At 62.6% G+C, this 23,933-nt stretch overlaps 3 protein-coding genes across 3 annotated transcripts; 2 read left to right on the forward strand and 1 right to left on the reverse strand.

Moving 5' to 3' along the window:
• Positions 1-313: 313 nt before the first annotated feature.
• Positions 314-4,788, forward strand: AP2S1 (adaptor related protein complex 2 subunit sigma 1; the record flags this gene model as incomplete). The annotated part of the gene is made up of 4 exons (XM_084281050.1): positions 314-463; positions 1,945-2,058; positions 2,167-2,226; positions 4,332-4,788. Coding segments are annotated over 4 exons (426 nt in total), but the record flags the coding sequence as incomplete, so codon positions are not given.
• Positions 4,789-6,174: 1,386 nt separating this feature from the next.
• Positions 6,175-11,737, reverse strand: FKRP (fukutin related protein). Its single transcript, XM_084281049.1, has 2 exons — positions 11,723-11,737; positions 6,175-7,892 (listed from the first exon to the last, which is right to left on the reverse strand). Exon 2 carries the CDS (start codon positions 7,761-7,763, stop codon positions 6,306-6,308), a length of 1,458 nt encoding a protein of 485 aa, XP_084137175.1. The 5' UTR covers positions 7,764-7,892; positions 11,723-11,737; the 3' UTR covers positions 6,175-6,305.
• Positions 11,392-23,929, forward strand: STRN4 (striatin 4; the record flags this gene model as incomplete). The annotated part of the gene is made up of 14 exons (XM_084281048.1): positions 11,392-11,610; positions 17,445-17,548; positions 17,687-17,760; positions 17,876-17,954; positions 18,042-18,200; positions 18,287-18,449; positions 20,301-20,436; positions 20,531-20,635; positions 20,736-20,851; positions 21,468-21,643; positions 21,760-21,807; positions 21,930-22,051; positions 23,561-23,731; positions 23,843-23,929. Coding segments are annotated over 14 exons (1,759 nt in total), but the record flags the coding sequence as incomplete, so codon positions are not given.
• Positions 23,930-23,933: the final 4 nt, after the last annotated feature.

Below are 23,933 nucleotides of genomic sequence, written 5' to 3' on the forward strand. Positions count from 1 at the left end.
CCCCCCATTCCCCTCTATAACACCCCAGTTTGGTGTTTCCCACCCCCCAGGGGAGAAGGGAACCCCCCAAACCCCCCAAGACCCTCTGTAACCCCCCAGTTTGGTGTTTTCCACCCCCCCAGCCCCTCTATAACACCCCAGTTTGGTGTTTCCCACCCCCCAGGGGAGAAGGGAACCCCCAAACCCCCCCAAGACCCTCTGTAACCCCCCAGTTTGGTGTTTCCCACCCTCTAGGGAGGAAAGAAACCCCCCAAACCCCCCCATTCCCCTCTGTAACCCCCCAGTTTGGTGTTTCCCCCCTTCCCTGCTCTAGATCCGTTTCATCCTGATTCAGAACCGGGCTGGGAAGACCCGCCTGGCCAAGTGGTACATGCAGTTTGATGATGATGAGAAGCAGAAGCTGATCGAGGAGGTTCACGCCGTCGTCACCGTCCGCGACGCCAAACACACCAATTTCGTGGAGGTAACAACCCCCAGACCCCTCATTTCACCCCAAAATCCCCCCCCACACACACACACACACACCCAGTTAGGAAGCTTCAGGGTTCTGGGGGGGAGGTGGGGTGGGTTAGGATGTGGGGGGACCTCACTGCAGCCCCCCAGTGCCTTGAAGGGACCCCAGGAACAGGAGGGGAATCAGCTTGTTAAAGGGCAGAGACTGGCAGGACAAGGGGATGGGGTGAAGCTGGAGGAGGGAAGGGGAGAGGAGAGACTGGGGGGAAGTTCTGTCCAGAGAGAGTGGGGAGGGGCTGGAAGGGGCTGCCCAGAGAGGGGGTGGGTGCCCCATCCCTGGGGGTGTCCAAGGCCAGGTTGGCTGGGGTCCTGGGCAACCTTGTGTAGCTCCAGGCTGGAGGTTGGTGGCCCTGCCTGTGGCAGGGGGGTTGGAGCTCTGGGACCCTTGGGGTCCCTCCCAACCCAGACCAGTCTGTGAGGCTGGGATTGGGATGGGGATGGGATGGGGATTGGGATGGGGATGGGATGGGGATAGAGATTGGATTGGGATGGGATGGGGATGGGGATGGGGATGGGATTGAGGTGGGGATGGGGATGGGGTTTGGATGGGAATGGCATTGGGATGGGGAGGGAATGAGGATTGGGGTGGGAATGGCATTGGGATGGGAATGGCATTGGGATGGGAAGGAATGGGGATTGGGATGGGGATGAGATGGGAATTGGATTGGGATGGAGATGATACGGGGATGGGGATTGGATGGGGATGGGGATTGGGATGGGGATGGGAATGGGATGGGGATGGGATTGGGATGGGGATGGATTGGATTGGGGATGGGGATTGGATGGGGATGGGGATTGGAATGGGATGGGGGTAGGGATTGGGAATGGGGAATGGGATGGGGATGGAGATTGGATTGGGATGGGGATGGGGATTGGGATGGGGATGGGGATGGGAATGGGATGGGGATGGGATTGGGATGGGGATGGGATTGGGATAGGATTGGATTGGATAGGAATGGGGATGGGGATGGGAATGGGGATTGGGATGGGATTGGAATGGGATTGGGATGGGGATTTGGATTGGATTGAGATGGGAATGGGGATTGGATTGGGATGGGGATTGGATTGGGATGGGGATGGGGATTGAATTGGGATGGGGATTGGATGGGGATGGGGATTGAATTGGGATGGGGATTGGATGGGGATGGGATGGGGATTGGATGGGGATTGGATTGGGATGAGGATTGGATTGGATGGGGATGGGGATTGGATTGGGATGAGGATTGGATGGGATTGGGATGGGGATTGGATTGGGATGGGGCTTGTCAACCCCAACCAATCTATGACCCCACAACCACCCTCCAACCCCCCCGCTGCAGCGACGACAGAACCCAGTGCTCACACCCAGCCACATCCCATTCCTCCCACTTCCTCCCAGTCCTCCCAGTTCCCCTTTTCATGCTGATCTCCCCCCTCCCAATCTGCCTCCAGTTCCGGAACTTCAAGATCATTTACCGGCGCTACGCTGGGCTCTACTTCTGCATCTGCGTCGACGTCACCGACAACAACCTGGCTTACCTGGAGGCCATCCACAACTTTGTAGAGGTCAGGGGACCCTATCCCCCCTCCCCCCCTTCCCTCCCAAAGCCTTTTTAATTAATGAACCTAATGAGATTCATCCTCCCCCCCTCCTTTCCCTCCCTCTCTCCCCAGGTCCTCAATGAATATTTCCACAACGTCTGCGAGCTCGACTTGGTCTTCAACTTCTACAAGGTGAAGGAAAGAAAGGGGGGGAAATAGATTAAATTGGGGTGTTGGGGGGGAAAGAAAAGGGTGTTTTCTTTTTGGGGAGCCCCCCCACACCCTAAAAAGGGGGTTTTGGGGGGTGCCCCACTCATTGGGACCTGGTTATAGGTCTACACGGTGGTGGTGGATGAGATGTTCCTGGCTGGGGGAAATAGATTAAATTGGGGTGTTGGGGGGGGAAAGAAAAGGGTGTTTTCTTTTTGGGGAGCCCCCCCACACCCTAAAAAGGGGGTTTTGGGGGGTGCCCTACTCATTGGGACCTGGTTATAGGTCTACACGGTGGTGGTGGGTGAATGAGATGTTCCTGGCTGGGGGAAATAGATTAAATTGGGGTGTTGGGGGGGGAAAGAAAAGGGTGTTTTCTTTTTGAGGAGCCCCCCCACACCCTAAAAAGGGGGTTTTGGGGGGTGTTCCACTCATTGGGACCTGGTTATAGGTCTACACGGTGGTGGTGGTGGATGAGATGTTCCTGGCTGGGGGAAAGAGATTAAATTGGGGTGTGGGGGGGGGAAAGAAAAGGGTGTTTTCTTTTTGGGGAGCCCCCCCACACCCTAAAAAGGGGGTTTTGGGGGGTGTCCCACTCATTGGGACCTGGTTATAGGTCTACACGGTGGTGGTGGTGGATGAGATGTTCCTGGCTGGGGGAAAGAGATTAAATTGGGGTGTGGGGGGGGGAAAGAAAAGGGTGTTTTCTTTTTGGGGAGCCCCCCCACACCCTAAAAAGGGGGTTTTGGGGGGTGCCCTACTCATTGGGACCTGGTTATAGGTCTACACGGTGGTGGTGGATGAGATGTTCCTGGCTGGGGGAAATAGATTAAATTGGGGTGTTGGGGGGGGAAAGAAAAGGGTGTTTTCTTTTTGGGGAGCCCCCCCACACCCTAAAAAGGGGGTTTTTGGGGGGTGCCCTACTCATTGGGACCTGGTTATAGGTCTACACGGTGGTGGTGGATGAGATGTTCCTGGCTGGGGGAAAGAGATTAAATTGGGGTGTTGGGGGGGGGAAGAAAAGGGTGTTTTCTTTTTGGGGAGCCCCCCCACACCCTAAAAAGGGGGTTTTGGGGAGTCCCCCACTCATTGGGACCTGGTTATAGGTCTACACGGTGGTGGTGGGTGAGATGTTCCTGGCTGGGGGAAATAGATTAAATTGGGGTGTTGGGGGGGGGGAAGAAAAGGGTGTTTTCTTTTTGGGGAGCCCCCCCCACACCCTAAAAAGGGGGGTTTTGGGGGGTGCCCCACTCATTGGGACCTGGTTATAGGTCTACACGGTGGTGGTGGATGAGATGTTCCTGGCTGGGGGAAAGAGATTAAATTGGGGTGTTGGGGGGGGGGGAAAGAAAAGGGTGTTTTCTTTTTGGGGAGCCCCCCCCCACCCTAAAAAGGGGGTTTTGGGGGGTGCCCCACTCATTGGGACCTGGTTATAGGTCTACACGGTGGTGGTGGATGAGATGTTCCTGGCTGGGGGAAATAGATTAAATTGGGGTGTTGGGGGGGGAAAGAAAAGGGTGTTTTCTTTTTGGGGAGCCCCCCCACACCCTAAAAAGGGGGTTTTGGGGGGTGCCCTACTCATTGGGACCTGGTTATAGGTCTACACGGTGGTGGTGGGTGAATGAGATGTTCCTGGCTGGGGGAAAGAGATTAAATTGGGGTGTTGGGGGGGGAAAGAAAAGGGTGTTTTCTTTTTGAGGAGCCCCCCCACACCCTAAAAAGGGGGTTTTGGGGGGTGTTCCACTCATTGGGACCTGGTTATAGGTCTACACGGTGGTGGTGGATGAGATGTTCCTGGCTGGGGGAAAGAGATTAAATTGGGGTGTTGGGGGGGAAAGAAAAGGGTGTTTTCTTTTTGGGGAGCCCCCCCACACCCTAAAAAGGGGGTTTTTGGGGGGTGCCCTACTCATTGGGACCTGGTTATAGGTCTACATGGTGGTGGTGGATGAGATGTTCCTGGCTGGGGGAAATAGATTAAATTGGGGTGTTGGGGGGGAAAGAAAAGGGTGTTTTCTTTTTGGGGAGCCCCCCCACACCCTAAAAAGGGGGTTTTGGGGGGTGCCCCACTCATTGGGACCTGGTTATAGGTCTACACGGTGGTGGATGAGATGTTCCTGGCTGGGGAGATTCGGGAGACGAGCCAGACCAAGGTGCTTAAGCAGCTCTTGATGCTGCAGTCACTGGAGTGAAGCCCCCTCCCCTCCCACCTAAACCCCCCTCCTCATCACCCCCCCTACACCCTCATCACCCTCCCCCCCCCCTACACCCATCCTCATCACCCCCTTCCCTCCTCCTCCTCCTCTTCCTCTTTGGAAGGGGGTGGTGGGTGAGGATGGGATGAGGTTCTTGGTGTTGTGTGTGTGACATCATGTCACACACCCCCCCTCCCCCCATCTCCCCCCACCCCAAAAATGTCCCTGTCATCGTGTTGTGAATAAATGGGATGTGCCAGAGCCCTCCCCCCACCCCCCCACACCCCCTCTTTAGGGTGGGGGCTGGGAAGAGCTGCTTGTGTTTTGACATTAAATTGGGGTGCACAAGGTTCCCCCCACCCCCTTTTGCTTTGTTTTCACCCTGTGAGGGGGGTAAGTGGGGATTTTTGGGGTACCCCAAGTTGGTTGGGGGCAGGTAGGGTGGCAGAGAGACCACCAGATCAACCCCCCCCCTCCCCAAGTATGGATGGGACCCCTGAGGTTAATTAGGGAACCACTGGGTAGGGGGGGGACAGGACCCCAAGAGGGATGGGGGACCCTTGGGGTTAAACCGGGGACCCCCCAGGGTGGGTGGGGGGAGCCTTGGGGGTTCAACTGGGGACCCTCAGGGTGGGTGGGGGACCCAGGGCTTAAACTGGGGACCCCCAGGGTGGTTTGAGGGACCCCTGGGGTTAAACTGGGGACCCCCAGGGTGGTTTGAGGAACCCCTGGGGTTAAACTGGGAACCCTGAGGATAACTGGGGTGGGCTCAGGGGGACCCTCAAGATGGATGGGGGACCCTTGGGGTTAAACTGGGAACCCTGAGGATAACTGGGGTGGGCTCAGGGGGACCCTCAAGATGGATGGGGGACCCCTGGGAGTTAAACTGGGGACCCTCAGGGTGGGTGGGGGACCCAGGGCTTAAACTGGGGACCCCCAGGGTGGTTTGAGGGACCCCTGGGGTTAAACTGGGGACCCCCAGGGTGGTTTGAGGAACCCCTGGGGTTAAACTGGGAACCCTGAGGATAACTGGGGTTGGCTCAGGGGGACCCCCAAGATGGATGGGGGACCCTTGGGGTTAAACTGGGAACCCTGAGGATAACTGGGGTGGGCTCAGGGGGACCCCCAAGATGGATGGGGGACCCTTGGGGTTAAACTGGGAACCCTGAGGATAACTGGGGTGGGTTCAAGGGGACCCCCAAGATGGATGGGGGACCCTTGGGGTTAAACTGGGGACCCCCAGGGTGTTGGGACGGGGACAGACCCCCAAGATGGACGGGAGACCCTTGGGGTTTAACTGGGGACCCCCCCAGGATGAATGGGGGACCCAGGGTTTAAACTGGGGACCCCTGGGGTTAAACTGGGAACCCTGAGGATAACTGGGGTCGGCTCAGGGGGACCCCCAAGATGGATGGGGGACCCTTGGGGTTAAACTGGGGACCCCTGGGGTTAAACTGGGAACCCTGAGGATAACTGGGGTGGGCTCAGGGGGACCCGCAAGATGGATGGGGGACCCTTGGGGTTAAACTGGGGACCCCCAGGGTGTTGGGACGGGGACAGACCCCCAAGATGGACGGGAGACCCTTGGGGTTTAACTGGGGACCCCCCCAGGATGAATGGGGGACCCAGGGTTTAAACTGGGGACCCCTGGGGTTAAACTGGGAACCCTGAGGATAACTGGGGTCGGCTCAGGGGGACCCCCAAGATGGATGGGAGACCCAGGGCTTAAACTGGGGACCCCTCCATGATGAATGGGGGACACTGGGGACCCCGGTTTTGGCACAAAGCAGCACCCATGGGTGTCACAGGGGGGTTTATTGAAGCTTGGGGGTGCGTGGGGGGGTCACCCACCCCGTGGGGTCCCCCCCTTCAGTCCTGCCCCAGCCGTCTGACATCGGGGTTGGGATACTCGGGGTTCTCGATCGCCCCCGGCCCGAACTTGAGCTCGAGGAAGCGCCGCGCGTCGTTGGGCGCCATGGCGGTGAAGCCGGCGAACGCCAACGGCACGCGGGGCCGCAGGAAACTCTCCGGGAACTCCACGTCCTGTGGGTGCCCCAACCAAGTGTCTTTAGTCATCACCCCACCCCGAGGGTAGAAAGGCCACAGGTCCACGTGCAACCGGTTGCTCCGACTGTAGTGGACGCGGTAAAACTCCCCTTCAGTCGCCTTTTCCCAGAGGAAACCCTGAGGATCTTCCACCTGTTCGCCCGCCGCCGCCGCCGCCAACCACCGGCACTTCCCCACGTCCTCCCGGTAAATCCCAAGATCCACGTCGTAATCCCAAGGGATGATGTCACCCAAGCGGACGGCTCCCAGTAAAGACCCCCCTTCTAACCAGTACCGGATACCCGCCTCTTCCAAAGTGAGCGCCACGTGCCGGGCCGTTTCCCGTAGCGCGCGTAAGCAACACGGCGGCGTCCACCGCCCGCTGAGGAGGTATTGAGGGGTCCGGGCGTGGACGGTACCGAAACACCGCGCCGTCTCCTTGCTGCAACCGTACCACCGCTCTCCACCGTCGGCCAGCACCTCCAGCTTGACCCCCAAGTCACCCATCAAGCGGCGGCGCCGGTTTTCCGCCAGGCTTTCGGCTTTCCAACGGGCGTGGGGAGACGCCGGCGGTCGCCGCGCCGCCGGGAAAGAGGCCGGTACGAAGCGGAACGCCCAGCGGCGGAGAGCGGCTTGGATGAAGAGAGCGGTGGGGACCGGTCGGCTCAAGGGGAAAGGGAGGGTGAAGAGATCGCGGGTGCGGAGCAACAGCACCGCCGGCCCTTCCAACGCCCGGCACAAGCCCGGCGCCGCGGGGCTGTAACGCGCCGTCCACGCGCGCGGTTCCACCCGTAGATCCAAACAGCGTAACGGCGGCGTCGACCCTACCGGCGCCGCTACTAAGCGGGCGTCACCGGTCTCCAACACCTCCCTCATCCTCTCTAGTAAACCGGGGGCGGCGCGGGCGCCGTCGGGCACCAGCGCTACGTGGCGGGTGCGGATCCGGAGCTCGGGATGCGCCAACGGCGGCGGTTGGTGGGGTTGGGGGTGTAAAAGGAACAATCCCACTCCTGGAGGTAACGGGACCGGGGGATACGGCGGCGTTTCGCTCACCACCAGCACTGGGACCGGTAGAGAGGCGAAGGAACGAGCTGTCCCTGCCAGGTCGTTGTCAAAGTCTTCGAAGTCCCGGAGAAGGACGGTGACGCCGGGAACGCCGCCGCGGTGGGGACGGCAGGAGGGTGGTGGGGAACCCCCCGGCCCCCGCCAGATGAAGTAGAGGAGGAGGAGGTTGAGGCCGATGGCCCCGGCAAGGGCGGCTTGACACGGCGTCAGCCTCATGCTTTGAGGAGGAGGAGGTTTTTGGGGGGTGGGGGGGTGTTAATTAGCTCCCCTGGTTAATTAATGAGTGAGTCAGGCCCACAACACGTGGGTGTTGTCACGGGGGGTGGAACGGGCTCGGCGGCGGCGCTGGGTGGGGAGGGGGGGGAAGAGGCATTAACAAGGGGGTTCATTAATGGGGGGGCTTGTTAATGAGGGGAAATGTTAATGAGGGGACTCATTAATGGGGTGACAACCCCAATGATCAACCCACCCTCCACCCCCATCCCCTAATAGGGTCCCTAAACATCTCCCCCCACCTCCCCACCCAGCCTGGAGGGGGGATGTGTTGCCATGGCAGCGCTGTACCTGGTTGTCATAGCAACGCTATAGGGGTGCAGCCCCCAGACCTCTCTGGGCCCCATCCCCCACCCTGTCTCCCACCCAAAGGTAGAACAGCCCCTCTGCACCCCCAAACCCCCCACACACACACCCCCAGCCACCACCCCCCTACAGCCCCCCAGCCCATAGAGCCCCCCCTTGCCCTATAGCTGCCCCCATAGCCCCCTCTTTCTACAGCCCCCCCCCCTCCCCTATAGGGCCTGTACCTCTGGCCCCTACAGCCCCTCTAGCCCCCCCCCCAGACCCTATAGCTCGTGTGTCCTGGTCCCCTAAAGCCCTGTGCCCCCCCCCACCCCATCCCCTACAGCCCCCATGTCTCCCACAGCCGCTCTACACCCCCTAAACCTCCCATAGCCCCCCACCCCTTATACCTCCTCACACCCCACTAGCTCTCTGCCCCCTATACCCCCATACCCCCCCATACCCCCATAGCCCCCCTGCCCCCTATGTCCCCCACCTCTATACCCCCATAGGCCCCCTGCCCCCTATACCCCCCACCTCTATACCCCCATAGCCCCCACACACACCCCCATAGACCCCACCCCTTATACCCCTCACACCCCCCCAACTCTCTGCCCTCTATACCCCCCACCTCTATACCTCCATAGCCCCCCACCTCTATACCCCCATAGACCCCTGCCCCATATACCCCCACCTCTATACCCTCATAGCCCCCCCATACCCCTATAGCCCCCCGCCCCCTATAACCCCACTTCTATAGCCCATAGCTCCTCCATACCCCTATAGCCCCCCTGACCCCTATACCCCCACCTCTATACCCCATAGGCCCCACATACCCCATAGGCCCCACATACCCCCGCCCCCTATAACCCCACCTCTATACCCCATAGCCCCCCCATAGCCCCCCGCCCCCTAAACCCCCCACCTCTATACCATACAGCCCCCCATACCCCCCTCTATACCCACATAGCCTCCCCGCCCCCATACCCCCACCTCTCTACCCTATACCCCCCTATACCCCCCTCTATGCCCTATACCCCCCCATAGCCCCCCCATATCCCCCCCATGCCCTATATCCCCCCTATACCCCCATAGCCCCCCCATACCCCCCCGCCCCCTATAACCCCACCTCTCTACCCTATACCCCCCATACCCCCCCTCAATGCCCTATACCCCCCCATAGCCCCCCCATACCCCCCTCTATACCCTATACCCCCCCAATACCCCCATAGCCCCCCCAATACCCCCCTCTATGCCCTATACCCCCCCATAGCCCCCCCATACCCCCCTCTATGCCCTATACCCCCCTATACCCACATAGCCCCCCTATACCCCCCTCTATGCCCTATACCCCCCCATAGCCCCCCCAATACCCCCCCTATGCCCTATACCCCCCCAATACCCCCATAACCCCCCCATAACCCCCCTCTATGCCCTATACCCCCCTATACCCCCATTATACCCCCCTCTATGCCCTATACCCCCCCATAACCCCCCCAATACCCCCTATGCCCTAATACCCCCCCAATACCCCCATAGCCCCCCCAATATCCCCTTCTATACCCTATACCCCCCATAGCCCCCCAATACCCCCTCTATACCCTATACCCCCCCAAACCCCATAGCCCCCCCATACCCCCTCTATACCCTATACCCCCCAAACCCCCATAGCCCCCCAATTCCCCCCTCTATACCCTATACCCCCCCAAACCCCCATAGCCCCCCCAATACCCCCTCTATACCCTATACCCCCCATAGCCCCCCCATACCCCCCCCATGACCTATACCCCCCCCAATACCCCCATAACCCCCCCCGCCCCCTATAACCCCACCTCTATACCCTATACCCCCCCATACCCCCCCTCTATGCCCTATACCCCCCCAATACCCCCATAAACCCCCCCATACCCCCCTCTATACCCTATACCCCCCCCAATACCCCCATAAACCCCCCTATACCCCCTCTATGCCCTATACCCCCCCAATACCCCCATAGCCCCCAATACCCCCCTCTATGCCCTATACCCCCCCATAGCCCCCCAATACCCCCTCTATGCCCTATACCCCCCATAGCCCCCCCAAACCCCCCTCTATACCCTATACCCCCCCCAATACCCCCATAGCCCCCCCATAGCCCCCCCCATACCCCCCTCTATGCCCTATACCCCCCCAATACCCCCATAGCCCCCCCATACCCCCATAGCCCCCCTATTCCCCCCATAGCCCCCCCTACCCCCCCCATCTATGCACCCCCCATAGCCCCCCCCAATTCCCCCCTCTATGCCCTATACCCCCAATACCCCCATAACCCCCCCAATACACCCCTCTATGCCCTATACCCCCCCATAGCCCCCCCATACCCCCTTCTATACCCTATACCCCCCCTATACCCCCATAGCCCCCCCAAACCCCCCCTCTATGCCCTATACCCCCCATAGCCCCCCCAATACCCCCCTCTATACCCTATACCCCCCCAATACCCCCCTCTATGCCCTATACCCTCCCCAATACTCCCATAGCCCCCCCAACCCACCCCTATGCCCTATACCCCCCAAATACCCCCCTCTATGCCCTATACCCTCCCCATACCCCCATAGCCCCCCAATTCCCCCCTCTATGCCCTATAACCCCCAATACCCCCATAACCCCCCCAATACACCCCTCTATGCCCTATACCCCCCCATAGCCCCCCCATACCCCCTTCTATACCCTATACCCCCCCTATACCCCCATAGCCCCCCCATACCCCCCCTCTATACCCTATACCCCCCCATACCCCCCTCTATGCCCTATACCCTCCCCAATACTCCCATAGCCCCCCCAACCCACCCCTATGCCCTATACCCCCCAAATACCCCCCAAATACCCCCATAGCCCCCCCTAGCCCCCTCTATACCCTATACCCCCCCAATACCCCCATAACCCCCCCAATACCTCCCTCTATGCCCTATACCCCCCATAGCCCCCCCAATACCCCCCTCTATGCCCTATACCCCCCCATACACCCCCCTATACCCTCCCCATGCCCTATACCCCCCCCAATACCCCCATAACCCCCCCAATACCCCCATTTCCCCCCCAGCCCCGCTCCCTCCCTCCCTCCCTCCCTCCCACCCACCCATCCACCCCCCCCCACCCCCCCCTCCCCCCCCCCAGCCCCGTACCGCCCGCGGGCGCCGTTGCCGCGGTAACGCCTCCCAAAGCCCGCCCCCTGCACTTCCGGCTCCTTTTCTAGCAGGAAGCAGCGGCCGGGCCGTTCTCAACGGCTCCCTTTGTGGCAGCCGTGATGGCGGCCGAGCGGGCGACGGCGACGGCGGGACGGACCCAGCCGCCTCCCGCCGGGATTCCCCCCAATCCCGGTGCCGGATCTACCGCTACCGCCGGTCCCGAAGCGTCGGGTCGCGGCGGGTTGAGCCTGCCCGGGATCCTCCACTTCATCCAGCACGAATGGGCGCGATTCGAGGCCGAGAAGGGGCGTTGGGAGGCGGAACGGGCGGAGCTCCAGGTACCGGCGCCGCTACCGGGAACCCTGACACCCCCCCCCCCCCCGCCTCAACATCCCCCCTTCCCATCCCTTTCCCCTTCCCCTTCCCCTCCCCAGCCCCGCCGGGGGTTACCGGGGCCGCCGCCATCTTGGGAGGAAATGGCTGCCGGGTGGGGGGCGGGGACCGGGAACCCCCCAGGCCCGGCCGCGGGGACCCCCCCCCTCGGCTACAGGTGTTGGGGACCCCCGGTATTAGGGACCCCCCAGGCCCAGTGTGAGGGACCCCCTAGCCCAGGACCCCCGGTATTGGGGACCCCCCCAAGGCCCGGCCGCAGGGACCCCCCCGGCTCCAGGTATTGGGGACCCCCCAGTCCTGGCATGAGGGACCCCCCTGACTCCAGGTATTGGGGAGCCCCGGTATTGGGGACCCCCCAGTCCCAGTGTGAGGGACCCCCTAGCCCAGGTATTGGGGACCCCCCAGTATTGGGGACCCCCCAGTCCCAGTGTGAGGGATCCCACCGGCTCCAGGTATTGGGGACCCCCCAGTCCCAGTGTGAGGGATCCCCCCGGCTCCAGGTATTGGGGACCCCCCAGGCCCGGCCAGAGAGACCCCCCCGGCTCCAGGTATTGGGGACCCCCAGTATTGGGGACCCCCCAGGCCCGGCCGGAGGGACCCCCACCAGGCTCCAGGTATTGGGGAGCCCCGGTATTGGGGACCCCCCAGGCCCGACCGGAGAGACCCCCCCCCGGCTCCAGGTATTGGGGAACCCCGGTGTTGGGGACCCCCCAGCCCCAGTGTGAGGGACCCACTCGCCCAGGTATTGGGGACCCCTGGTATTGGGGACCCCCCAGGCCCGGCCGCAGGGACCCCCCCCCGGCTCCATGTATTGGGGACCCCCGGTATTGGGGCCCCCCCAGGCCCGGCCGGAGAGACCCCCCGGCTCCAAGTATTATGGAACCCCCGTATTGGGGACCCCCCCAGTCCTGGCATGAGGGACCCCCCTGACTCCAGGTATTGGGGACCCCCCAGTCCCAGTGTGAGGGACCCCCCGGCTCCAGGTATTGGGGACCCCCCAGTCCTGGCATGAGGGACCCCCTAGCCCAGGTATTGGGGACCCCCAGTATTGGGGACCCCCCAGGCCCGGACGCGGGGACCCCCCCCGGCTCCAGGTATTGGGGACCCCCCAGTCCTGGCATGAGGGACCCCCTAGCCCAGGTATTGGGGACCCCCAGTATTGGGGACCCCCCAGGCCCGGACGCGGGGACCCCCCCCGGCTCCAGGTATTGGGGACCCCCCAGTCCCAGTGTGAGGGACCCACTAGCCCAGGACCCCCGGTATTGGGGACCCCCCAGCTCCAGGTATTGGGGACCCCCGGTATTGGGGACCCCCCAGGCCTGGCCGGAGGGACCCCCCCGGCTCCAGGTATTGGGGACCCCCGGTATTGGGGACCCCCCAGTCCTGGTGTGAGGGACCCCCCCGGCTCCAGGTATTGGGGAACCCCGGTGTTGGAGACCCCCCAGCTCCAGGTATTGGGGAACCCCAGTGTTGGGGACCCCCCCGGTTCCAGTTACCAGGGGCCCCTGGTATTGGGGACGCCCCAATCCCAGTGTGAGGGACCCACTAGCCCAGGACCCCCGGTATTGGGGACCCCCCCAAGGCCCGGCCTGAGGGACCCCCCCGGCTCCAGGTATTGGGGACCCCTGGTATTGGGGACCCCCCAGGCCCGGCCGCCGGGACCCCCCCTGGCTGCAGGTATTGGGGACCCCCCAGGCCCGGCCGCAGGGACCCCCCTGGCTCCAGGTATTGGGGAGCCCCGGTATTGGGGACCCCCTGGCTCCAGGTATTGGGGACCCCCCAGTCCCAGTGTGAGGGACCCCCCTGACTCCAGGTGTTGGGGACCCCCCAGTCCTGGCATGACGGACCCCCTGGCTCCAGGTATTGGGGACCCCCGGTATTGGGGACTCCCCAGTCCCAGTGTGAGGGGCCCACTAGCCCAGAACCCCCGGTATTGGGGACCCCCCACGCCCGGCCGCAGGGACCCCCCCGGCTCCAGGTATTGGGGAACCCCGGTGTTGGGGACCCCCTGGCTCCAGGTATTGGGGACCCCCCAGTCCTGGCATGAGGGACCCCCCGGCTCCAGGTATTGGGGACCCCCCAGGCCCGGCTGGAGGGACCCCCCTGACTCCAGGTATTGGGGATCCCCAGTATTGGGGACCCCCCAGTCCCAGTGTGAGGGATCCCCCCGGCTCCAGGTATTGGGGACCCCCCAGGCCCGGCCGCAGGGACCCCCCCGGCTCCAGGTATTGGGGACCCCCAGTATTGGAGACCCCCCGGCTCCAGGTATTGGGGACCTCCCAGTCCCGGTGTGAGGGACCCACTAGCCCAGGACCCCCGGTATTGGGGACCCCCCAGGCCTGGCCGGAGGGACCCCCACCAGGCTCCAGGTATTGGGGACACCCGGTATTGGGGACCCCCCAGGCCCGGCCGCAGGGACCCCCCCGGCTCCAGGTATTGAGGAGCCCCGGTATTGGGGACGCCCCAATCCCAGTGTGAGGGACCCCCCTGACTCCAGGTATTGGGGACCCCCAGTATTGGGGACCCCCCGGCTCCAGGTATTGGGGACCCCCAGTATTGGGGACCCCCCAGGCCCAGTGTGAGGGACCCCCTAGCCCAGGTATTGGGGACCCCCGGTATTGGGGACCCCCCGGCTCCAGGTATTGGGGACCCCCAGTATTGGGGACCCCCCAGGCCCGGCTGCAGGGACCCCCCCCCGGCTCCAGGTATTGGGGAACCCCGGTATTGGGGACCCCCCGGCTCCAGGTATTGGGGACCCCCCAGTCCCGGTGTGAGGGACCCACTAGCCCAGGACCCCCGGTATTGGGGACCCCAGGTATTGGGGACCCCCCGTCCCAGTGTGAGGGACCCCCCGGCTCCAGGTATAGGGGACCCCCCAGTCCCGGTGTGAGGGACCCCGCTAGCCCAGGACCCCCGGTATTGGGGACCCCCCCAAGGCCCGGCCGGAGGGACCCCCCCCGGCTGCGGGTATTGAGGACCCCTGGTATTGGGGACCCCCAAGGCCTGGCCGGAGAGACCCCCCCCCGGCTCCAGGTATTGGGGAACCCCGGTGTTGGGGAACCCCCAATCCCAGTGTGAGGGACCCACTAGCCCAGGACCCCCGGTATTGGGGACCCCCCCAAGGCCCAGCCTGAGGGACCCCCCCGGCTCCAGGTATTGGGGACCCCCGGTATTGGGGACCCCCCAGGCCCGGCCGCAGGGACCCCCCCTGGCTCCAGGTATTGGGGACCCCCCAGGCACGGCCGCAGGGACCCCCCCTGGTTCCAGGTATTGGGGACCCCCCAGTCCAGGTGTGAGGGACCCCCTAGCCCAGGTATTGGGGAGCCCCGGTATTGGGGACCCCCCAGGCCCGGCCGGAGGGACCCCCACCAGGCTCCAGCTATTGAGGACCCCCGGTTTTGGGGACCCCCCGGTTCCAGGTATTGGGGAACCCCAGTGTTGGGGACCCCCCCGGTTCCAGTTACCAGGGGCCCCTGGTATTGGGGACGCCCCAATCCCAGTGTGAGGGACCCACTAGCCCAGGACCCCCGGTATTGGGGACCCCCCCAAGGCCCGGCCTGAGGGACCCCCCCGGCTCCAGGTATTGGGGACCACTGGTATTGGGGACCCCCCAGGCCCGGCCGCCGGGACCCCCCCTGGCTGCAGGTATTGGGGACCCCCCAGGCACAGCCGCAGGGACCCCCCCGGTTCCAGGTATTGGGGACCCCCAGTATTGGGGACCCCCCAGGCCCGGCCGGAGGGACCCCCCGGGCTCCAGGTATTGGGGACCCCCCAGTCCCGGTGTGAGGGACCCACTAGCCCAGGACCCCCGGTATTGGGGACCCCCAGGCCCGGCTGCAGGGACCCCCCTGACTCCAGATATTGGGGAGCCCCGGTATTGGGGACCCCCCAGTCCCACTGTGAGTGACCCACTAGCCCAGAACCCCCGGTATTGGGGACCCCCCAGGCCCGGCCGGAGGGACCCCCCCCCCGGCTCCAGGTATTGGGGACCCCCGGTATTGGGGACCCCCCAGTCCAGGTGTGAGGGACCCCCTAGCCCAGGTATTGGGCACCCCCAGTATTGGGGACCCCCCCCAGTTTTGGGGTCACCCCCCTGTCACTGAGCCCCAGGATGGTGGCGCTGCCCCCTGGGGACACCAGTGAGTCCTTGGGCCACCAGTGTCACCCCAGCGGCCACCAGTGTCACCCCAGTGCTGTCACCGAGCTCTGGGGCCACCAGCATCACCCCTGGGGCCACCAGTGACCCACCCAGCGTCACCACCGTCCCTCCCAGTGCTGTCACCGAGCTCTGGGGCCACCAGTGTCCACCCCAGGAATGTCACCAAGCTCTGGGGCCACCAGCGTCCCCCCCCAGGGATGTCACCGAGCTCTGGGGCCATCAATGTCCAGCTCCAGGGATGTCACCGAGCTCTAGGGCCGTGCTGTCCCCACACTGTCCCCATGCTGTCACCCCCCTGTCATCCCTGCTGTCCCCAAACTGTCCCTGTGCTGTCACCCCGCTATCACCCCATTGTCCCCGCGTTGTCCCCACACTGTCCCTGTGCTGTCACCCTCACTGTCACCCCCCGTCACCCCCTCTGTCCCCGCGCTGTCCCCACACTGTCCCCATGCTGTCACCCTGCTGTCATCCCCTCTGTCCCCACACTGTCCCTGCATTGTCCCCTTGTCCCCCCACTGTCCCCATGCTGTCCCCCCACTGTCCCCATGCTGTCCCCCACTGTCAACCCCACTGTCCCCCCACTGTCCCCGCGCTGTCACCCCCACTGTCCCCACACTGTCCCCCTGTCACCCTTGCTGTCCCCACACTGTCCCCGCACTGTCACCCCGTTGTCACCCCCTGTCACCCCCTCTGTCCCCACACTGTCCCTGTGCTGTCCCCCCGTCACCCCCCTGTCAGTCCCTCTGTCCCCACACTGTCACCCCGCTGTCCCCCTCTGTCACCCCCTCTGTCCCCACACTGTCCCTGCACTGTCACCCCACAGTCCCCACACTGTCCCCGCACTGTCCCCCTGTCACCCCCCGTCACTCCCTCTGTCCCCACACTGTCACCCCGCTGTCCCCCCCGTCACCCCCTCTGTCCCCACACTGTCCCTGCACTGTCACCCCCACGGTCCCCACACTGTCCCCCCCGTCACCCCCCTGTCACTCTCTCTGTCCCCACACTGTCCACGCACTGTTACCCCCCCGTCACCCCCACTGTCCCCACACTGTCCCCACGCTGTCCCCACACTGTCACCCCTCTGTCCACATGGTGTCCCCACACTGTCCCCCCATTACCCGCACTGTCCCTGCACTGTCCCTCCCATCACCCTCCTGTCCCCGCACTGTCCCCTCTGTCCCCCCTCTGTCCCCCCTCTGTCCCCACACTGTCCCCACACTGTCACCCCTCTGTCCCCATGGTGTCCCCACACTGTCCCCCCATCACCCGCACTGTCCTGAACTGTCCCTCCCATCACCCCCCTGTCCCCGCACTGTCCTCCCACTGTCCCCACACTGTCCCCACGCTGTCCCCACACTGTCACCCCTCTGTCCCCATGGTGTCCCCACACTGTCCCCCCATCACCCCCACTGTCCCCCCATCACCCCCCTGTCACTCCCTCTGTCCCCACACTGTCCCTGCGCTGTCACCCCCCTGTCACTCCCTCTGTCCCCACACTGTCCCTGCGCTGTCACCCCCCTGTCACCCCCTCTGTCCCCACACTGTCCCTGTGCTGTCCCCACACTGTCCCCTCCCCGTCACCCCCCCCGTCACCCCCCTGTCCCCCCCGTGTCCCCGCAGGCGCAGGTGACCTTCCTGCAGGGCGAGCGGAAGGGGCAGGAGAACCTCAAGACCGACCTGGTGCGGCGCATCAAGATGCTGGAGTACGCCCTCAAGCAGGAGCGGTGGGTGCCCCCCCCAAAAAGCCCCCTCCCCACCCCCCTCCTCATCCCTTTTAGGGGGTGACTGTCCCCTCCTGGTGTCTGGGGGTGTCACCACCCCCTGTGCTGTGTGTCCCCCCCTCTTTTTATCTCCCAACCCAGCTCCAAGTACCACAAACTGAAATTCGGCACCGAGCCGCCGCCGGGGGAGAGGAAACCAGAGGGGCCAGAGCCTGGTGAGTGTCCTCAAGGAAAAGAGGCAGGGGGTGGGTGCTATGGGTGGATTTTGGGGTGCTTCACCCCCACCCCCCCCCCCACCCCAACACCACCACCCTGGGATTCACCCCACAGTGGCCAACGGCCCCGCCGAGGTCCCGGCGCTGGACAGCAGCCCCCTGGCCTGGAAGGAGGGACGGCAGCTGCTGCGCCAGTGAGTGGGGTAGGGGGAGGGTTATGGGGGGTCATAGGGGGGGTTTTGGGGTACCCTGAGCCCCCCCCCCTCTCTTCTTTCCTTTAGGTACCTGGAAGAAGTGGGGTACAGCGACACCATCCTGGACATGCGATCGCGCCGCGTCCGCTCCTTACTGGGACGGGGTCCGACGACCCCCCAAAGCCCTGGTGACCCCCCAGCTCCTGAGTCTCTTCTGGTGAGGAGGATTGAGGAGCAGATCCAGAGGTGAGGAAGAGGAAGGAGGGTGGGGGGTGGGGGGGTGTCCCCCTTCCCCCTTTTTTAACTCCTAAGCTGGTGCTTCCCACCCTCAGGAACGCCGGGAAGGAGACGGAAGAGCGGGGTGGGGGGTTGGATCATGTCACCTTTCCCCCCGGAGGGGAGGATGAAGACAGCGATGAGGAGGAGGATGTGGAGAGCCTTCCTCCCTCCTCCTCCTCCTCCTCCCAGCCCCAGCACAAGAAGCAGAGGATCAAGGCAAGCAGCTCCCAAAAATCTATTGGGGGGGAGGGGGAAAGGTCCCCTAAACCTGGTGGGGTGGGGGGTAGCTTAAATTTGGGGGGTACCTTAAATTGGGGGGGTACCTTAAATTTAGGGGGACACCTTAAATTGGGGGGGTTACCTTAAATTTTGGGGGGGTAGCTCAAATTTGGGGGGGGGTTATCTTAAATTTGGGGGGGTTACCTTAAATTTGGGGGAGTACCTTAAATTGGGGGGTTATCTTAAATTTGGGGGGGGGGAACCTTAAATTTGGGGGACACTTTAAATTTGGGGGGTTACCTTAAATTGGGGGGGGGGTGCCTTAAATTTCTGGGGTGTGCCTTAAATTTGGGGGGGAAGCTCAAATTAGGGGGGGGTAGCTTAAATTTGCAGGGGGGTGCCTTAAATTTGGGGGAATACCTTAAATTTGGGGGGGTACCTTAAATTTGGGGGGTAGCTCAAATTAGGGGGGGTAGCTTAAATTTGCAGGGGGGTGCCTTAAATTTGGGGGGGTACCTTAAATTTGGGGGGCGTTACCTTAAGTTTGGGGGGGTTACCTTAAATTTGGGGGGGTACCTTAAATTTGGGGGGCGTTACCTTAAGTTTGGGGGGGGTAGCTTAAATTTGGGGGGTTACCTTTAAATTGGGGGATACCTTAAATTTGGGGGGGGTACCTTAAATTTAGGGGGACACCTTAAATTGGGGGGACACCTTAATTTTGGGGGGTTACCTTAAATTAGGGGGGGTAGCTTAAATTTGGGGGGACCTTAAATTTGGGGGGTTACCTTAAATTTGGGGGGGAACCTTAAATGGGGGGGGTAGCTTAAATTTGGGGGGTTACCTTAATTTTGGGGGGGTAGCTTAAATTTGGGGGTGGGTAGCTTAAATTTGGTGGGGTACCTTAAATTGGGGGGGGTAGCTTAAATTTGGGGGGTTACCTTAAATTTGGGGGGCGTAGCTTAAATTTGGGGGGGTAGCTTAAATTTGGGGGGTTACCTTAAATTTGGGGGTGGGTACCTCAAATTTGGGGGTATAGCTTAAATTTGGGTGGGGTAGCTTAAATTTGGGGGGGGTAGCTTAAATTTGGGGGGTTACCTTTAAATTGGGGAGTAGCTTAAATTTGGGGGGGTACCTTAAATTTGGGGGGTTAGCTTAAATTTGGGGGCTTACCTCAAATTTGGGGGGGGAGTACCTTAAATTTGGGGGGGGTACCTTAAATTTGGGGGGTAGCTTAAATTTGGGGGGGGGTACCTTAAATTTGGGGGGGTAGCTTCAATTTAGGGGGTTACCTCAAATTTGGGGGGGAACCTTAAATTTGGGGGGGAACCTTAAATGGGGGGTAGCTTAAATTTGGGGGGTTACCTTAATTTTGGGTGGGTAGCTTAAATTTGGTGGGGTACCTTAAATTTGTGGGAGTAGCTTAAATTTGGGGGGGTACCTTAAATTTGGGGGGGACCTTAAATTTGGGGGATACCTTAAATTTGGGGGGGGGACCTTAATTTTGGGGGGTTACCTTAAATTTGAGTGGGGGGTACCTTAAATTTGGGGGGGGGGTAGCTTAAATTTGAGGAGTTACCTTAAATTTGGGGGGGTACCTTAAATTTAGGGGACACCTTAAATTGGGGGGGGTACCTTAAATTTGGGGGGGGTACCTTAAATTTGGGGGGGGGGGTATCACCTAAACCAGCAGCACCCCTGAACCCCAAGTGTCCCACAAACCTGGAGGCTGCAGGGAGCAGCCCCCCTACCCCCTCCCCACCTTCATTTCCCATCCTGTGGATTTTGGGGAGGGGGTTATGGCCCCCCCCCCCAAAAAACACACACCCCCCCCTTTCTTTTCCCCCTCAGCTGATCCCCAAGCTGCTGCTGGAGATGGAGGATGAGGAGGATGATGAAGACTCAGAAGATGCTCTCAACGAATTCCATTTCCTGGGCTCCGGGGAGAACGGGACCGGGCGCCACGTTGGGGAGGGCGTGGAGCTGGGTGAGCAGGATTTGGGGAGGGGGGGGGAAAGGGGGACAGCAGTGGATTTTGGGGGGGGACACCCCATCTTTTAAACCCCTCCCTGGCCCTGCAGAGAGCCGCCGGGGCCGGCTGCAGGGGATGCTCGCCGACCTGCGGGACGTGGACGGGCTGACGTCAAAACCCGCGGCGGTGGCGGCGGCACCGCGGCCTCATGAAGGTCTGAGGTTTGGTTGGGAGGAAGAGGGGGGGGTTACACACCAGGTGACACAAGGGGGGGTGTCTTTGTCCCCCTGGGGTCACCCCTTGTCCTTCCACAGGGTCTCTGGGCATCGCGTCCGACGTCTTCATCATGGACGGTATCGGCGGCGGCGCCGTCAGCCTGGGGGACCTGGCTGACCTGACTGTCACCAATGACAACGAGCTGAGCTGTGATGTGAGTCATCACACCCCCACCCCCACCCCACAGTGTCCCCACAGTGTCCCCACAGTGTCCCCAAACCTGCCTTGGGCACCCCGGGGGCTCCAGTGTCCCTGTCACGTCCCCAGACCTGACCCTGTGGGCTCCGCTGACCCCACGGTGCCCCCAGATGGGGCTCTGAACGTCCCCTGGCCCTTGTTGTCCCCATTGGGGACCCAGATGTGGCCACCAATGTCCCCTGGGCTGCCCTGTGTCCCATCATACCCCAGATGTGTCCCCTAAGCCCTGTTGTCCCCGTTGTGTCCCCATTGTGTCCCCAGACATGGCGCCGTGCGCTGTTGTTCCCATGGTGCCTCCAGATGGAGCTCTGAATGTCCCCTCTTGGCACTGTTGTGTCCCCAAATATGGGTCCCAATGTCCCCCTGGACTCTACTGTCCCCCATTGTGTCCCCAAACGTGCTCTGTGAGCTCTATTGTCCACATTGTCACCAAAACCACCCCCAACCCAACAAACCCCCCCCTTGTCCCCATCACCCCCATGTCCCCAACCCAAAACCGCCACCTCCCCCTGTCCCCCTGTCCCCTACCACCCTGTCCCTCTTCCCCACCCTGTCCCCTCACCCCACTCTAGGTCCCTGAGGGTCGGGACGCCCTAAAAAAGACCTGGAGCCCTAAATTCACCCTCCGGAGTCACTACGACGCCGTCCGGGGTTTGGCCTTTCACCCCGCCGAGGCCGCGCTGCTCACGGCCTCTGAGGATGGAACCCTCAAGCTCTGGAACCTCCAAAAACCTGTCGCCCCTAAAAAGTGAGCATAGGGATGTGACAAAGGTGACAGTGCCACCCCCCCAGGTCCCCCCCTTCACCCCATCCCCCTTTTCCCCTCTCCCCAACATCACTCGGCTTCTCCACGGCTCTTCCCAGGAACGCGGCGCTGGACGTGGAGCCCGTTTACGCTTTCCGGGGTCACAGGTTGGTACTGGGGGGGGAGAAAGGGGGGTTGGACAGGGTAGGGGGTGACAATGGGGACATCCCTGTGGTTTGTTATCACTTTATAACCACCACCCACCCCCCCCTTCCTACACCCACCACAGGGGTCCTGTTCTTGCCGTCGCCATGGGCCGCGACGGGACGCTGTGCTGCAGCGCCGGCGTCGACGCGCGCATCCGGTGTTGGCGTTTGCCTGACCTCGACGTGGACCCTTATGATGGTTATGGTGGGTGTCTCCTGCCCTGTTGAGGGGTGACAGTGAGGCAGGGTGACACACACACACACCCCTCCCTCTCAGTGCCATCCCCCCCTGTGACGCCTCCCCCCGTCCCCCCCACCCCGTCCCCAGCGTCACCCCGGGTGATGTTGCCTGTTGTCACCTCCCATGGTGACAAGGGGAAGGTTGTGGGGGTGTCTTTGACATGGTTTCTCACACCATTCTGACTGAGAAACTGGCTGGCACTGGGCTGGACTGGGGGACTCTCAGCTGGGTTCAAAACTCCAGCTGGAGGCTGGTGACAAGTGGCACCCCCAGGGCTCAGCCCTGGGTCCAGCATCTTTATCCATCAGCTGGATGAAGGGATGGGATGTTCCCCCAGTGAGGACACTGAACTGGGAGGGAGTGTTGGTGTCCCTGAGGGTTGGGAGGATCTTCAGAGGGATCTGGACAGGCTGGACCCATGGGCTGAGCCCAGTGGGATGAGGTTTAACAAGGCCAAGGGCAGAGTGCTGCCCATGGGACACAACAACCCCCAGCAGCTCCAGGCTGGGGGGAGACTGTCTGGAGAGCTGTCAGGCAGAGAAGGCCCTGGGGGTGTTGGGGGACTGACCACGAGCCAGCGGTGTGGCCAGGAAAGCCAAGGGCATCCTGGCTTGTGTCAGCCCCAGCGTGGCCAGTAGGGCTGGGGAGGGGATTGTGCCCCTGGGCTGGGCACTGGGGAGGCTGCAGCTCCAGTGCTGGGACCAGTTCTGGGCTCCTCAGCATCAGAAGGACATTGGGGTCCTGGGGTGAGTGCAGAGAAGGGCAACCAGGCTGGGGAAGGGGCTGGAGGGTGAATCCTCTGAGGAGCAGCTGAGGGAGCTGGGGGGGTTGAGCCTGGAGCAGAGGAGGCTGAGGGGAGACCTTCTCCCCACCTCCCCTGCCCTGCCAGGAGGGTGCAGAGAGGTGGGGGATGGTCTCTGCAGCCAGGGGCCAGGAGATGGGCCAAGGGGCAATGGGCTCAAGCTGCCCCAGGGCAGGGGCAGAGCAGGGGGGAGGGGAAAGTTCTTCCCTGGGAGAGTTGTGGGGCTGGGGAACAGGGGCCTGGAGCAGGTTCAGGGGGCTGGAGCAGGGTCAGGGGGCCTGGAGCAGGTTCAGGGGGCTGGAGCAGGGTCAGGGGGCTGGAGCAGGGTCAGGGGGGCTGGAGCAGGGTCAGGGGGGCTGGAGCAGGGTCAGGGGGCTGGAGCAGGTTCAGGGGGCTGGAGCAGGGTCAGGGGGGCTGGAGCAGGGTCAGGGGGGCTGGAGCAGGGTCAGGGGGCTGGAGCAGGGTCAGGGGGGCTGGAGCAGGGTCAGGGGGCTGGAGCAGGGTCAGGGCCTGGCCCAGGCTGCCCAGGGAGGGGGTTGTGTCCCCTTCCCTGGCTGTGTTTAACCCCAGGGGCGATGAGGTGCTGAGGGCTCTGGTTGAGCTCAGGATGGGATCAGTTGGACTTGATGCTCCTCCAAGGCCTTTCCCACCCTTGTTGACTCTGTCCCCAGACCCCGGGGTGCTCAGCGGTGTCCTGGACGGTCACCACGACGCCGTGTGGGGTTTGGCCTTCAACCCCCCCGGCGACCGGCTGGCCTCCTGCTCCGCCGACGGTACCGTGCGGATCTGGGACCCGCGCCGCGCCGCCAGCGCTTGTCTCAGCACCTACGACGCGCAGAGCGGTGAGTTACCGCCACGGGGCAGGGCGGGTAGGCAGGGATTCCACCCATCCTTGGGGGTGTCACCTCTCTGTGTGTCTGTCTGTCTGTCTGTCTGTCCCCCTCTCTCCCTAGAACACGGTGTCCCCACATCCATCACCTTCGCGGTCACCCAACCCGCTCACGCCGTGGCGGCGTTCCGGACCGGCGTAGCGGTTCTTTACGA

The sequence above is a fragment of the Gallinula chloropus genome, assembly GCF_964237585.1.
Source record: "Gallinula chloropus genome assembly, contig: HAP1_SCAFFOLD_599, whole genome shotgun sequence".
Classification (NCBI taxonomy): domain Eukaryota; kingdom Metazoa; phylum Chordata; class Aves; order Gruiformes; family Rallidae; genus Gallinula; species Gallinula chloropus.